Genomic DNA, 17,044 nt, shown 5'->3' with positions numbered 1-17,044 from the left:
AATACATATTTTGTATATTTAAAATAATAAAAAAGAATGGTTAAACACAGCTTAGACAGTCCCAGTGTGTTAGTTCCTTCCTTTTGCTGATCCTTCAGGTTTCATAGGGTGCAATAAATTAGAATAATGTACAAAAAGGACTTCTGTGACCTGTTGAAAGTTGACAAATACATATTTTTATATTTAAAATAATAAAAAGAATGATTAAAAAACACAGCCTATAGACAGTCCCAGTGTGTTAGTTCCTTACTTTTGCTGATCCTTCAGGTGTTCTAGGTTACAATAAATTAGAAGTGTACAAAAAGGACTTCTGTGACAAGTGGAAAGTTGACAAATACATATTTTTATTTTCAAAATAATAGAAAAGAATGCTTAAAAAGTCACTCTACAGCCATAATCGGTTCATCATTCTTCTTTTCACACTGAAATGGTCCTGTAGTCCACTGTGGACAATAAAAATAAAGTTTAACAAGCCTAAATTGTTAAGATTTTCTTTTAACCCTAAATAGGAAGGAAATCACAAAAAAAAAGTAATTGGAAGACAATTTTTTGAACTCGGTTCCCAGGAGGTTAAAACAGAAATGTTTGTTTTTTATCTTCTGCCACTTTTTTTCCCATATTTTTATATTTAAAATAATGAAAAAAAAATAATGCTTCAACATATCTTCTAGGCAGTCTTAGTGTTATTATATATGATTAAAAGAAGTCCCGCATGGATTAATGAATGCGCTCTATCCTCCGGACCTGTTGGTGCTGCCTGCATCCACCAGACTCACGTTGGCTGGCTGCACCCTCCTCTTCTTCCTCCTCCTGCAGGACAGCCAGGCCCGCAGCTTCTGCCTCCTCTTATTACAGCCCAGAAAGTAGAGGAGCGGATTCACGCAGCAGTTGAAGCTCACCACGGGCTTCCACACCTTGAAGGAGATCATCACCACGTTGAGCAGCTGACAGTCCCCCGGCATGTACACCCTCACGAACAAATACACCGTCCGCGCAATGTGATAGGGCACAAAACACACTATGAACATGAGAACTACAATCAGGAGAGTGTAGAGAGACTTGTTGCGCATACGAGCAGTCCTGGCTGTGGAGATGTTGTCCGAGGCCCTGCAGAAAAGCACCGCCATCATGGAGCAGTAACAAGTGATAACCACGAGGAAGGGGATTAAAAAGCCCACTATTGCTAAAAACAACCCATATGGGAAGAACATTTTAAAATCCCCTGGGTTTGTCATTTCAAAACACACAGTCATGTTGTTTATAAAACCAGTGTGCGCAAACACGAGCGTGGGTAAAATCTCCGCAATAGCAAGTATCCAAACAGACCCGGACGCGAAGAGAGCGAGTTTTTTGCTCCGGAGACGCACCGCGGCGATGGGGAAACACACGCCGAGGAAGCGGTGCACGCTGACGCACGTCAGGAACATCATGCTGCAGTGGAGGTTGACGAAGAAGAAGAAGCGGACGCTCTTGCAGAGGACGTTGCCGAAGGGCCACATGTCGCCCATGGCGTTGCTGATGATGAGAGGCGGCAAGGCGAGCACGTAGAGGAGGTCGGCCACGGCCAGGTTGGTCATGTAGACGACCGTGCCGCTCCAGCAACGCGTCCGGTAACACACGCACCACAGTAAGGCGCCGTTCAGACTCAGGCCCAGCAGGAACACCAGGCTGTAGGACACCGGTAACAGGATCCTCTTGTAGTAGTTAGTCACCGGGCAGATTTGGAAGACCTCCATTCAAAAATTTCCAAAAAATAATTTGGAAGTTTGATAATGTAAGGCTGCCTTAACTTAATTAAACTAGAGCTTCGTCTGTGCAACAGGAATCCACTTTAATGTCCCAACTCCAGCGTAGGACAATTGAACACACCATAACCAAAAAGGTGGCACTTCTTACTTCATATCACTCTGCACAATCTTAATCATCACTCACCTTATACAAGCAAGTAACCATATTGTATAGTTCCAGATCTAACTTAAGGAGCAGAATACTATACTGTATAAAATAAATCTTTAAAAAAATAAATCTAATCTTACAATAATTTGGAGTCACTTAAAAAATGAATTTGGGTTGTGCGCTTTTACCTCACCTGTCCTTGTCTGCAGCTCTCCTAGTAATAAGTGCTGCTGTGTGAGGGATGACGTGTGCTTCGTTTTAAATACAAATTACCAAATGCAGGTTGTTTGTTCAACTTGTGCGTCCCTCCAGCCCACACACTACCTGTGTGATCATGATGTACACCATATCTGGGGATATGAGCAAATAAGATTGGCACATGGCATATTTTAAAAGCCTGGCACAAAAGGCTTGTAGATACTGTGTGTGCGTTCTTCCCCAGAGAGAAGGCGTGCAGAATAATTAATACCATGATTATTATAGGGAGGCTGTGGCTCACAGGGTAGAGCAGGTTGTCCACCAATCGGAAGGTCTGACTGTCTCTCTCACTCACTCACTCACTCTCGTCTTTACCGTCTCCTCCTGGAGATGAATCAATGGAAAACAGACAATACTATTTTGGAGGGTGGCGGACTCTAACAGGTCCAGACGATGGGGAGTGAAAAAACTTTCAGCCTAAGAGAAAACAAGAGAAAAGTCCCGTTAGAGAAATAAACAAATCACAGTGTAGCCCGGTTCGGTGTCGCTGCTGGGAGCTGAGGTGTGAGCGGCCGGTTTTAGCACCTCCAAAACATCCTGAAATGGCATGGACCTCTGGACCTTCAAACGATGGACCTCTGCAACATGTCTATCCACCCTCCGGTATGCTGTGGCCGGCGTGCGGCGGTGCGGCTCCTCTGTTCAGCCCAGCAGCAGCTAGACGGCCGCCTCGCCAGGAGAATGACTGAGAGTCGGTGTGTTGTGCTAATTCTTGTCTAATTGATACTTACTTACTTACTTATTTACTTACTGATAAAACAGTAAATTCATCAAAGCTGGTTTCATCTAAACTCGGTTGAAAAACGATGTAATCTGGTTGCCATGGTAATGAATTACGTCTGCAATTGGCCACACCCCCATTCTCTGTTTGAGAAAGAACGTTAACCAAAAAACAGGAAGTAAAACTGTCTGGAGGGGGGCTTTAATAGAGATGTAAAGTTGAGTATCATCTGCATAAGTGAAATGAGAACCTAGTTTGTAACTATCGATCAATGTACCAAGGGGCAACATGTGGGCGGCTGTGGCTCAGAGGGTAGGTGGTTCGATCCCGGGCTTCTCCAGGTCACATGTTGATGTGTCCTTGAGCAAGACACTTAACCCCAAATTGCTCAATGGGTATTTAGATTAGATACTGATGGGCAAAGTTGGCACCTTAGCAGCCTCTGCCATCAGTATATGAATGTGTGTGTGAATGTTGAGATGTAGAGTAAAGCGCTTTGAGTGGTCGGAAGACTAGAAAAGGGCTATATACTGTAAGTCCAAGTCCATTTACCATTGACCAAGTTAAACGACACCCCGGCGTCAAACACACACACACACACGCGCGTAATGGGCGCTGCTGGATAATAAAAAAACGCGCTCAGCGTCCCATTGGCTGCGAGGATTTTTTTTCCCCAAGTGTGGTCTCTCCATCTCTCTCTCTCTCTCTCTTTCTCTCTCTCTCTCTCTCTCTCTCTCTCTCTCTCTCTCTCTCTCTGGCTGCTCCCGACTCCGAGTGCTCACTTCATCTCTGTCTGACCGCGGAGAGAGGGAGACAGAGAGAGAGAGAGAGAGCTCGTCATGCTGAGGAACGGCACGTACAGGTTAGTGTCACCTCCTCCTTGTCATAAATGTATCTGGTTTATTTAGGGCAACAAACGAGAAGCTCCAGTGGCAGGCTGCTTCGACATGCACTGAGTGATAAAAAAAAATCCTGCATTACGGTATACTCTCTGCAGCTGCACACACAGAGAGAGAGAGAGAGAGATGAGTACAGGCTGTATTTCAGCATATTTCATAGTTTCTGTGTCTTTAACTTGTTCCTTCCAGAAGCATGTACCAGGGAGAGGAGGCGAGGCTGCGCAGCGGGAGTCTGGCTGTGGCTCGAGAGAGGAAGCACCTTGCTCTGTGCATTAACAACCAGGTAAGAAGAGGCAATTCAGAAAAGAGAGAGGAGGGCAACAGACAGTCTATTACTGTAAACTGGATTGTCTGTTTACCTGTCTGGGAAGATATTGCTAATGGATGATTCTATCTTTGGTGAGGGGAGCATTTGCAGCAATGATGTAATTCACTTTCTGATCTTTTTTTAGAAGCAGCAAGTTGCTGCTTGTATACTGCTCAGAAGCAAAGTGTCTAAGGAGGGAAATAGAAGCCCATAAACTGTCCAAACATAAAAAATTGAAGAGAGCAATATGATTTGTTGCAGTATGACAACATTTAGCAACTATTCCCCCAGTGGTTTAGCAGCTGGAGAATCAGCACCTTGGACAGTGCAACCTAAATCTCTCCCCCTCCCTCCTCTTCACCTCCCTGCATGTGTTACCTTTAACTGCTTTGAATTTCCCCTTATTCACCCATTGAAATGGCACAATTGACCGAATTCAATTTGGTTTGGAGAATTGCTTTTTTTTTTTCAAGTTGGCTCGAGGCCACTTAAAGATTCTGTCATGGCAGCAGCTGAAAAGGTCTCATTAATACTACATATTGTACCTCCTGCTACTAAATGACTTCATCCTCAGCAGGGAATATAGCTCTGAACTGCTCAGCTGACTGAGGTGGCATGCCTTTCTCCTCAGTTTGCCTATGTTAAGGGATGATACATGTTTTTTGAAGCTCAAAACAGTTTGTTTGAGGAGAGCGGTTGTTTTAAAGCTTCAGTAGGCAGAATGTTTTTTGCATCATTGGGCAAAAAATTCCATAATAACCTTTCAGCATACTGAAATTCAAGTGTTCTGAGAAACAATTAGACTTCTGCCCCTCATCATGGCTCTGTTTTCAGGCTTTGAAAAAATCCGTGACAGGAGACTTTGGCCAATCACAGGTCATTTCAGAGAGAGAGCGTTCGTATTGGCTGTGCTTCGGCTGGTGGGCGTTGCTAGGTATTTCCTCAACTGATCTCAACATTGCTGCCGTGTAGAAACTGTGTTATTTTATAGCTAAACAGTACACTACAAGATGTTTCTGAAAACATTTGATCAGAGTTCACGAGTGATTGACAGCTGCTCAGAGACGGCAGGCTCCAGCTCGGCTCTGATTGGTTGTTTTCCTCCGGTCTGTGAAATCTTGCAGATGTCATTAATGGCATGATTTTTTTTTTTCAGATTACATGTCTCATGCACTATAATGTCAGGATAGAGTGACCGTTTTATAAAAATATTTTTTTTTAATCATGTTTTCTCAATTCCTTCCTACTGCAGCTTTAATTGACTTCATAATGTAAATCAGGTTCTGCTAGAATCACCTTTAATAGAAGTATGACGTGTGCTTTGGGTGAGTGTAAGGTGCACAAGTTCACCTGGTTGTATTGAGCCTCTGAATATTTAATGCCATGTGATGTAGTGTTGCGCATTATCGGCGGCTGGGGATATTGAGCGCGTGAGCTCTGAAAGCACTGTTCCATCACAGCTTTCGACTTACTCTGCAATATATTATGATGGTGCAACCCCAACACACACTCACACACAATCTTGTCCGTTGCATGTTCCCCCTAAACTTTCCCATTTCTGACTCCAGATTTGTTCCGATCCGTTTCCACTTGCACCGCTTGACAGCTGAATTCCATTATCGCCCACCAAAAATGACTTTTTTCCCAAATTGATCCCAGCTTAACTCTGTGAGACGCCATGTCAGAGTAGGTTCATATAAGACTAGCTTGATGAAGGAAGGACTAACCAGTAATTGGCGTGTGAAATATGAGCACGAGGATAGAAATGCAGGTTATTGGATATGGAGGCCGCTCCACTCGCTGTGTCTGCGTGAGTGATTCAGATTCATTGCCGAGGCGTGAACCCTCCTGAGAAACCCATTAATCCATCCAGCTATTACTCCATAATCAATGGGACGGCAGAATTTTACGGCCACAAGCTCTTGTTGTTAACCATTTTTTTACACAGAGCTTATTTAAACAGCGTGCCAAAGGGGGTTGGGTGGGGGGGAGGTCACGTTTAATGGGGTTAAGCATGAAATATACAGCACAGGTGACATTGTTGACACAGCACGTGCAGCTGGGATCTCAAAATCATTCATCAGTAGCATGCACGAAGCCCCTTGTTGCTCCTAATTCAGTGAACATGCAGTTTAATGAGCTCAACAGGAGCAGAAATCCAGCAGGTGTCGTTTCACACCCTGTCTCATTGGACACACAACACACAAACCGTGGGAGTCAAGATACGGCATTCTGTAATCTATATAGGAGGGATGTACAGTGCATAGTGGGAGTGTGGTGCCAGGGGAAAGGGTGTCATATTTCAGATGTGCATTATTGTCTCCCCCTCCAGTGGGACAGAGATGTGCTGAGTGCTGTTTGCGCCAGCTCACTCAAACGCTCCGCGATTGAGTCGTAATAACCCCGCGCCGGAGCAAGATGAGCCTGCACACTGACAGATAGGTGTCTCTCTCTCTCTCTCTCTCTGGGCCCGCCACGGTCATGTGATGAAGAAATATACATCCTCTGTGTGTGTGTGCTCTGGTTAAAAAATAAAATGTGCCTTTTTAATCAAAATGCACCATAACTCATCCAAAACATACACAAAGATGCATACATGGATGCACACATGCACTCCTACACACACACACACACACTCCTGCCATCCCATCCCATTACCATGTCTTGGAAGGCTGGCTTGGTCTAAATGAGAGAGCTTAGTCTTTGATCACTGAAAGAAGACCAAGCTCAATGATGGTGTGTGTGTGTGTGTGTGTGTGTGTGTGTGTGTGTGTGTGTGTGTGTGTGTGTGTGTGTGTGTGTGTGTGTGTGTGTGCGTGTGTGCGTGTGTGCGCGTGTGTGCGCGTGTGTGCGTGTGTGCGCGTGTGTGTGCGCGCGTGCGCGCGTGCGTGCGCGCAACATGCTCTCGCTCCCTCGCTCACCATATGTTAGCCAGAGCAGCTCTCCATTGGTTAATCGTAGCAGGGGGAATATAGTCCCAAGCGCTCCATTTTGCATTTTGATAGACTATATAGTCATTTTCTCACTCTCACACCTCCTTCATCTCTACTCGTCACACCCCAGCCACCTCCACACTTCATCGGGGATGTCTTTCTCTTCTTCTTCTTCTTCTTATCACCAATTGAGTATAAACGTATGGCCTCCTATTCTCTCTTACTGATACCCTCTCGCCTCCTTCATTTTGTATCCCAGATTGCTTTTTTCAAACGTTTTTAAATGCTCAACATCCGTCACTGCACGTCCATCGGCTCAACACATGTAGGTTTAAAGACTCGTATTGTATGTAGGCCTATTCTGTGTGCATTCGGGCTGAAGTGATCAATCGTTTGGGCAAAATCTGCAGAAAATGAATCGACAACAGTATTGATAATGTATCAATTGTCATTCATCAAGCAGAAAGGCCAAGTATTGGCTTGTTCCTGCTTCTTAAACGTGAGGATTTGATGCTTTTTCCTTGTTTTTATGTCCTTGTAAATCGAATACCTCTCAGTTATGCGCTGTTGGTCTTTAAAGACGTCAACCTTAAGCTCTAAGAACTACGCATTGTGCACCATTTGTTAAATTTGCTAGACGAAAAACAATTAAATTGACAGTGCGTAGGATTTGGCGGCATCTAGTGGTGTGGTTGCAGATTGCAACCAACTGAATACCGCTCTGCTCACTCCTCCCTTTCCTAGACTGCGGTAACGTGAGTAGCCGAGTGCAAACCTCGATCAAAGACCATACATAGGCCAGCAACGTAAGGCAGACAGCGGCTGGCGGTACCACGGTTTTACACTCCGCGGCTCACGTTACCTTAGTTTCACAAGCGTGTCTGAGAACTACGGTGGCCTTCAGGTTATGTAAAAACACGAAAGACTCTCTCTAGAGCCGGTGTTTGGTTTGTCCATTCTGGGCTACTGTAGAAACATGGCAGAGCAACATGGCGGACTCCGTGAAGAGGACCCGCTCCCTATTTAGATATAAACGTCTCATACTAAGCTAACGAAAACACAACGATTCTTAGTTACAGGTGATTATACACTAATGAAAACATTATATTATATTCCATTTATGCTAATTGATCTCCCGAAATGTTACACACTGTACCTTTAATTGGAAAAAAAGATTAATTGATAATGAAAATATCCACTAGTGCAGCCCTAGTGTGTCTGCTTTAAATGGGTCTTCTAGGGGAGCCATTTCTTTTGATCATACCTATAAATCCTGAGTGTGGCTCTAAAAGAAATGGGGTCTGTCTGTATTTGATGAACCACATACTTCTAGATATGAAATTAACCTCACATCTGTATGCGTGTATGACGTAAGCCTGTTCCTTATCTGTGCCTCATAGGTTAGTTTACACCTCCTGCTCCAGCCTGGTATTGATGGCTGTGTAACTGCAGCGGTCCTGGGTGTTGTGAGAATGTATAGATCCGTAAACGCTCCTAACTGATCGGTATGAAACTGCTGTCTCACTGCAGCTCTCAGTCAATACAAGTTTATCATTCTGATTCTTTGTCAATTTACATCTCCAAACCTGTTTCTGTGTCTCCTGCTCCCTCTCCACTCCAATAGGATTTAAAGGTTGGAGCAAAATGTCACAAATGCAGTAGAAAGTGCTTGCTTTATACGCCATAGCCATGAGAGAAAAGAGCATTTCCAGATCATGTAATAACATGAGCACATCAGTAACACCTGCATCTCTCAGCGGGCTCTTTTTGTACTCAGGGACTCAGGCGAAAGAGTAAATGTTGACTTCCATATTACTCCTCGCACGCCCTGCGCATGTAAATTGATTTCCGATGTTCCGATTAACGAGCATCTCCACCGGTACATCAGCTCTTCTCCCTGATTGGACATTTCCCCAGGCTGATCGGCCAGTCGAGCGGCGTACAGCAGACAGTCTGATGCAGATGTTTCAGTGCATCATTGCGATCAAACCCTTGAAATCAGATTGTTGTGTGTGTGTGTGTGTGTGTGTGTGTTTACATGTGACTGTGTGTGTGCATGCAGGCGTGTTTGTTCTCTCAGTGCACTCAGGTGTGTGTTGTGTTCATGTGCTTGTATGTGTGTGGAAGTTAGACTAGTCTGAAGGGCACAAAGAGCTGACCATCTCTCACACACTCGAGGGAAAAAGCTTTTTTCTTTGTGTGTGTGTGTGTTTTAGTGTGGACATTCAACTATCCCTGCCATCGATCTCTGTGATAGAACTAGGACTCGGAGAAATTATGATTTTAATAACTCATCAATTAGAGGGCAGCAGACTTTCTGCGATGTGCTGTTGTTTTTCTCTCCCCTTCCTTCCTGTTTTCCTTCCTTTGCTCATTTTTCAGTGGCATAATGCTTATTACTGTCCACCTTCCCTGGCCTCTCAGTCTATTGATTGCCCTTATTTTGATATTGAAAATAATGCGATTAAGCTGTTTACATGCCCTGCAGAATAGGATTCTGTTAATATCCCTGTTTTTATGCAATCATGTATTCGTCTATTGATTCAACAGATTGTCATGTACCCTGTAGCTGCAAGTAATGCATTCCTCCTGTCATCAGCTGCAGCTGTATCGCTCCCTTGGTGTTTCTATGGCTCTCATATAACTTTAGTGCATTTTATCCGGTCCAGAGACTCGAGACATTATGGTTGGTTGTAAACACACAAAAGATAATTGTTAAAAAATGATAGCAGCTGCAAAAAAAATATGAAGTGGAGTGAAGTGTTGCAATCTATGCAAACTGAACTACTCATAATGAAAGGTTTACTGTGATAGTCCATGTTTTAATCATAGTATCAATGCTCTTAATGTTCAATCAGTAGTGTAAGTAGACAATTGGTCATTTTAATGTCATTAAGATGTGTTACTGCGCCTTTAAATTAGACACATCTGTCATTTTAGCACCTCCCCTATATGTATATTTAAAGCTTCAGTAGGTAGAATTGGAGCAAATATGATTAAAAAGGGTTATTTTTATAAAACGGTCACTATATCCTGACAGTAGTGCATGAGACAGATAATCTGAAAAAAAATCATGTGCCTCTGTGTCCTCCGGTGTCCTCCGGTGTCCTCCGGTGTCCTCCGGTGTCCTCCGGTGCTCCTAATGGTATCTGCAAGATTTCGCTGAACGGAGGAAAACAACCAATCGGAGCCGAGCTGGCGCCTGCCGTCTCTGAGCAGCTGTGTTCAGACGAATGCTGTGATATGTGTAAATAATAAAATAACCATTTAACTAGTCATAATAATGACTGAATATGAGGAATATATTCCTCATATACATATATATTTTGTCTCAGAACACTTGAATTACAATATTTTGAAAGGTTATTGTGGAATTTTTGCATAATTATGCCAAAAACATTCAGCCTACTGCACGTTTAAGCATATTCATTTTTTTTCATTTTAATAACACATTTATTTATTTCCAGTCTGAAGTTAAACACCATTGTCATCTGTTATGGATTCTTAGTTTAGTTTGAGCATCTGGATGGAGTCTGCAGTTACTACAGCAGAACACTTGTTGATGCTGATATTTTTTAAACCCTTGTTGGCCTTTTGCCTGGAATCCTGAACACTTGATCCCTTCTGGCTCGGCTGAGAGACGAGAAGAGAACATTCAGAACTAATGCAGCAACATCGCACAGTGTCTGGACTACATGTACCTTGATTTACATGAGCTTAGATAGCACACAAACACACATGTACACTACAGGTGTAATGGTGTGTTGTGGCACAGTATATCCAAGTTTTAAAAAGTGACAATATGCATCGTGGGGCTAAAATGGTACTGATTTTGTTGACGTGTGAAATGTCAGAGGGCACAATTAAATGAGGTCTCAACTGCTCCCTATAAAATAATAAAATTGTGCTGTATCATTAAAAAGTGAATATCTACAGATGGGGACCATTTGCACCAATAAAACAAGCAAATTGTGTCCATTACTCCCACCCACGTTAGAAACTCTGATATGATTGTGACACACAGCAATAAGTTCATTATTCCAAAGTTGAAGCACTTACTGACAGTCAGCTTTAGACTGATACATTTAAATACGTATCTGGATTTATTAGGACTATGCTAGTCTTGCTACTGTTCATTTTCGGAAAGCTTTTGATCAGTTAGGCTACTTGAAATGTAAGCTATAAATGCTGTCAAGGTGAGTCCCAATGCAATTTGAATAAAATCACCCTCTGCTTAAAGGTCTATAATTGGTATTAACATTCAATAACATTAACATTATTCAAATTGAAATGTGTTTCTGTTTATCACTATCAAACAGGTCTGAAGTATTCAGGTTGAAAAGTTTTAGAATACAAATAGTTCACATGGCATCCAAGTGTACAAATGGTAGTAAGTATTATGCTTTATAAGAGTTAGGGTCAAGAGGGGGTCCTTGCAAAATGTTCTCCCATTTAAGGGGTCCATGGCACCAAAAAGTTTGAGAACATTATGTTACATTACGTTATAGACGTTAGTTCTCATCTAGACAGAAGAATGGTGACATTTGAAAACATCGTTTTTGCAGGTCTACTTACTTTAGTTTGATCATGTATCGTACTGATCTGTGAGCTGAATTTATCTTTACACCTCTTGATGTAGATGTGACAGACAAGAATATAATTAATTTTCAGGCAAAAATAGCCTATATATTTAATTTGGAGAAAAGGTCATTTCTTTCTTGTCTCACTTTGTCAGGACATGTAATTAGCTTTTAGCTTGTAATTTGCTTGTCTATTAATACTCATCTTTGTTAATACTGGTCACTGTTGAGACTTTGAGTCTTTGACTTTGTAGAGTCCGACTGTTTACCATGCTTTGTACCCTGTCATTAGCATGTAAGATAGAATCTAGAATAGCGGTTAGTATTACAAACCGGTAAACCATAACGAAGTCCTGAAGGCAACAGAGAAAATTCACTGAAAAGCACATGACCAGAAGATTCTAAAATACCTTCCGCCTTACGGAACTCAAAGACCAGCACTGTGTCTTGGTCCCCTTATTAGTCCCTCTGTTTAAGGGCATAAACATAGACACAAGCACTTGAAAACAAACATGGAGACAAATAGTCACAGTTTGCACCCTGCTGGCTAACATACAGTATAGAGATGAGTGAGTACTAGAGATGGAGTGGAGCTGCTTGGCTACGTTGGCGAGCACATCCATCTGTCCAGTCCCATTGAGCTTTATGGCAGAGCTGCCTGAGATGGGCCTCACAACCCTGGCCTGCAGCCGGTGTCTGTCTGGCTGGTTGGCACCTGCAGAGCACACACATGCTGTTATGCACCAGCAATAGAATACGCTCGCACACACAGTTGTTTTCCCTACCACTATGTATGTTTATGATTATTTATGTCCATGTTAACAAGCTGCCACTCTTAAGGTTGATAAACAGATAACAGAAAGAAATCATAAAAAGCCTCTCTTTAGGCTTAGTTATTCAGCTATATGCCAAACAGACAGTATGCGTGGGAGGAGAAGCAATTACACATACGCGAAGTGCTACTGATTTATTATTGTATGTTATCGAAGCACATCTCCTCCCGTGTCATATGCTTGTGCGGAGAGAATTAAAAACCCTGTTGACATATTGGTGCTTTTCTCTGTGCAGGAAGAAGTGAAGAGGTGTCATCGCTACCGCAATCACAGTGGAGGGCAAGCAGTTCCCAAGGTGGAGAGGTAAGACGTTACATAATAGTGTCCCGACCGTTCCGTGAAATAAATCCTCATCTTTTATGGACAGCATTCAATCTGCAATGAGGATAGTATACTTTAATGTAAAGCCCTTGTTCTATCTTACATCGATCTCATATGCATATACTGTACATTTACTACATTCCTGTTTACATTCAGTTTATTCTTTTGCAACACTGCCTACCACAATTTTATATTACTATATTTTTAGGGCTGTCAATCGATTAAAATATTTAATCCCGATTGATCGCATGATGATCCGTAGTTAATCGTGATTAATAGCACATTTTTTATCTGTTTAAAATGTAATTTAAAGGAATATTTGTCAAGTATTTAATACTCATATCAACATGGGAGTGGGCAAATATACTTGCTTTATACAAATGTATGTATATATTTATTATTGGAAATCAATTAACAACACATAACAATGACAAATATTGTCCAGAAACCCTCACAAGTACTGCATTTAGAATAAAAAATATGCTCAAATCATAACATGGTAAACTGCAGCCCAACAGGCAACAACAGCTGTCAGTGTGTCAGTGTGCTGACTTGACTATGACTTGCCCCAAACTGCATGTGATTATCATAAAGTGGGCATGTCTGTAAAGGGGAGACTCGTGGGTACCCATAGAACCCATTTTCATTCACATATCTTGAGGTCAGAGGTCAAGGGATCCCTTTGAAAATGGCCATGCCATTTTTTTCTCGCCAAAATTTAGAGCATGTTTGGAGCGTTATTTAGCCTCCTTCACGACAAGCTAGTATGACATGGTTGGTACCAATTGATTTCTTAGGTTTTCTAGTTTTATATGATACCAGGATATTCACTCTAGCTTTAAAATTGAGCCCAAAATTAGTGGCGTTAAAACAAATTTGTGTTATCGCGTTAAATTTGACAGCCCTATTTATTTTATATTTTATTTATGTTTATATTTTAGCCCTGTATTTTAACTTGCAATATTTATGATTCTCATTTTGCTTCTACTTGCGAGATTTCCTTTTTGAATATAATTAATGAGCATTGTTGAAGGGAGCCTGATATCCAAGATTTTCATTGCCAACGACTGCTTCACTGTAATTGTAGAACTTGAAAGTTGAGACCCTCATTCTGCCATAACAAAGCCACACTCTTGAACATAGACTCTACCATGGCATCCACTTACTCTACCAATAGAAGTGCTTATTATGCTGTGATTTCCTATATCAAGTGAAATATAAACTCATTGATTTTTTAACAGAAGTCGTCCTCGTAGGAGTGATGAAGAGGATGACAATAGCCCTTGTCGTCGTGAGCAACAACAGCACCTGGAAATCAAGGCTATTGTGTGAGTATCACCTGTGGCGTTTCAAAAAATATCTGCTTTTCTTTTCTACATTTCGAGTCAATTTCACCTTGAGTGTCACCCATGTTACCCATGACCTTAAAAGTGCATTATTTTCATTGTGTGGGAGTGATCAATTCAATCTTCCGTCTGATTAGGTTTCAAAGCTGGGGTCAGAGTGCACTTTTGAGTGCACGAACCCTCGTAGACAGCCATCTAGCACCATTTTACTTAAACACGGGCGCTCGCTTTTATAGGTTTAACGGGGAAGGACAGCTCTCGCCTCAGGCTTTCACTTCCTTGAAAGTGGAGGATAGAGAAGAGAAAGCCAATGTTTCTGTGTGGAGTCAACATGATTGGGGTGTAGAAAGGTGAGACGGATAGTAAGAAATGTCAGGATAAACTCACAGAAAAAGGCAGAGGAAGAGGAAGCATGGACAGAGCAAAGGGAGAATAAAAGTGGAGAAAATAGGTATTGAGAAAGAAGGGGGTAGGGGGGAGGTATTGGTATTGGAGCTAGGAGTTATGGCTTAATTCAATTTGTTCCATTTGGCTCAGCTGGCTCTCTGCTCCACTGGAGGTGAATGTGTTTCTCCATCGGGTAATTGATCCTACACTCCATCCTGGACCCTCTGGTGTTGGGGTGACTGCAGGGATGAAAGAAAGTGGAAAGGGAGAGACGGAGAGAGTGATCTGTGGAGGTTGAAAACAGGGGAGAGATAGGTGGAGAGAGGTCAGAAAGGTGCGTGAGCCGTGGAACACTTAAAAGGGAAAAAAATAAGCAAAGTTGAGAAAAGATATTGAGGGGAAAAGATGTTTGAGAATGGCCAAGAAATAAATGTAAGAAAGGAAAGTCTCAGAAGAAGAAATTGAGAAGTTGAGAGAGAAATGAGATATGCATGGGGACATCATTTTTCTTTTTCTTTTAAATCAAAGAACCAGACATTTTCACAGTTTCTCATCTTTTGTACTGATAATCCAACCAGTAGAGTTTCATGTCCATCCAAGTAGAGCTGCAACGATGAATCGATTTGCTGTCAACTATTAAATTAATAAATGAATCATCAACTATTTTGATAATCCAAAAAAAGTATAAATTTCTCTGATTCCAGCTTCTTAAATGTGAATATTTTCTAGTTTCTCTACTCCTCTATGTGGACAAAACAAGACATTTGAGGATGTTATCTTGAGCTTTGGGAAACACTGATCCACATTTTTGCACCATTTTCTGACATTTTATATATCAAACAACTAATCGATTAATCGAGAAAATAATCAACAGATTAATCGATAATGAAAAAATTATTTGGAGCCCTGTCGCCTAACATTGTCATATGCAGAAAATGAACATGACTTCCAAAAACCCTAGATGCCCCAAATCCTCCTCCCGCACTGCAGCTCCATAATTCGGCTCAACTTTGGTGATGACATAAATAGATAGATGGATAGATAGATAGATAGATAGATAGATAGATAGATAGATAGATAGATAGATAGATAGATAGATAGATAGATAGATAGATAGATAGATAGATAGATAGATAGATAGATAGATAGATAGATAGATAGATAGATAGATAGATGAATCTTTATTAATCCCCAGAGGAAAATTCAGGTGTCAAAGCAGCAACATCAGCAAACAGAGTGAAACACAGGAGAGGTAAAGGTATACAAAAAATTATAAAAACAATAGTAGAGATATAAAAGAGACAGAGTGAATGGGTGAACATAGTGTGTGCAGTCCGTCAATAAATAAATGTATGACATGTATGACATGTAGATGTCACTGATATATACGTATTTTATGTTCCCAGGATCCAGCGGGCCTGGCGTGCAACCACATCCCGCAGAGGGAGCTGGCAGGGACGAGGCAAGAACCGTAGCAGTCATCGTCGGAGTGAGACCGCGCCTTCCGAGACCCTCCGGGACCCTGTTGTGATGACCGCGGACGTTTCTCCGGTAAGACGGCCATAAAGAAAACCAAACAGACAGCCATATGGTGCGACATGAGAATGAGGCAGGTGGCGGGAGATCTGGAGTCTGAGTTATCAGCTGTGATCTGTTGTTTCTGCTGAGGATGAGAAGGGAATGGGTGAGTGGATGCATGGATGGATAGACTAATAAAGAAGAGAGTAAAGGGAGGGCACGAGGGAGGGGTGTTTACCTCTAGTGTCATCTGGGGGACCGCGGGGGTCGTATCGGTGGAGGTGGATGGGATGCCAGCTGGCACTGTGCCCGGATCTGTAATTAGCCGTTAATTAGGTAAATTTTCAAAGCTGGTTGATTGATTAATGAAGTGCCTCTGCCTCTGCTCCCGTCCTCCCTCGTCTCACCCCTTTCTTCTCTGGAGGCAGCGCGGGGGGGAGAATTAAACAGTGCTCACGGGGCATGGCAGCCAAACAAATGCCAGAGAAAGAAAATGACTATATGAGCAGCAGCTAAACAGTGAGAAGAGAAGGAAACAAAGTCAGAAGGGGGAAAAGGCAGAGGCAGAGATAAGGAGATGAATGCGGAGATGCAAAAAGATGACTTTAGATCGCCTCAAGTTGTAAGTGACAGACAAGGACACACAGACACAAACAAAACACGCACAGTCTGCTCTGCCGGGTTTCTCAGTCTGTGTTGGCTCTCGCAGTGTAGTAATCACACAAGCTGCCCGCGCACGCCTGCCCACGCTCTTTTGCAGAGACTCGGCACAGAAAGATATGATGTCATGTCTGCATACTCAACTAGTGTGTGTGTGTGTGGGATGCATTTTTTTTCCCCACTCTCTTTTTAAGCAGCGCCAGAGGAAAGAAAGATTCCCTTAGCAAACAGATGGGCTCGTGTCCTGGTGAGACACTGCTTGTGTGTGTGTGTGCTTTGTTTCTAGGTTGTTTGTTCTGCTTGAAAGAGTTTGTTGTTCATTAGCACAGCAGCAAATGTCTGCCTAATTAGAAAGTTACTGTAACTTAAAAACCAAGATGACAAA

General features: G+C 42.3%; 2 protein-coding genes across 2 annotated transcripts in view; one reads left to right on the top strand and one right to left on the bottom strand.

Moving 5' to 3' along the window:
• Positions 1–78: 78 nt before the first annotated feature.
• Positions 79–1,736, bottom strand: LOC141771701 (P2Y purinoceptor 3-like). Its single transcript, XM_074642241.1, has one exon. It carries the CDS (start codon positions 1,734–1,736, stop codon positions 732–734), a length of 1,005 nt encoding a protein of 334 aa, XP_074498342.1. The 3' UTR covers positions 79–731.
• Positions 1,737–3,589: 1,853 nt separating this feature from the next.
• The window catches only part of schip1 (schwannomin interacting protein 1), a 262,826-nt gene continuing 249,371 nt past the window's right edge, over positions 3,590–17,044 (top strand). Inside the window, exons 1-5 of the mRNA XM_074642227.1 lie at positions 3,590–3,737; positions 3,964–4,057; positions 12,663–12,730; positions 13,990–14,076; positions 15,888–16,032. Of these exons, the coding sequence (XP_074498328.1) occupies positions 3,715–3,737; positions 3,964–4,057; positions 12,663–12,730; positions 13,990–14,076; positions 15,888–16,032 (417 nt within the window). The 5' untranslated portion in view covers positions 3,590–3,714. The remainder of the gene's footprint in view (positions 3,738–3,963; positions 4,058–12,662; positions 12,731–13,989; positions 14,077–15,887; positions 16,033–17,044) is intronic.

Source organism: Sebastes fasciatus, chromosome 7, assembly GCF_043250625.1.
Source record: "Sebastes fasciatus isolate fSebFas1 chromosome 7, fSebFas1.pri, whole genome shotgun sequence".
In the NCBI taxonomy this organism is placed as follows: Eukaryota; Metazoa; Chordata; class Actinopteri; order Perciformes; family Sebastidae; genus Sebastes; species Sebastes fasciatus.
Note: the sequence above shows the minus strand (reverse complement) of the source record. Positions and strands in the feature narration are given on the sequence as shown.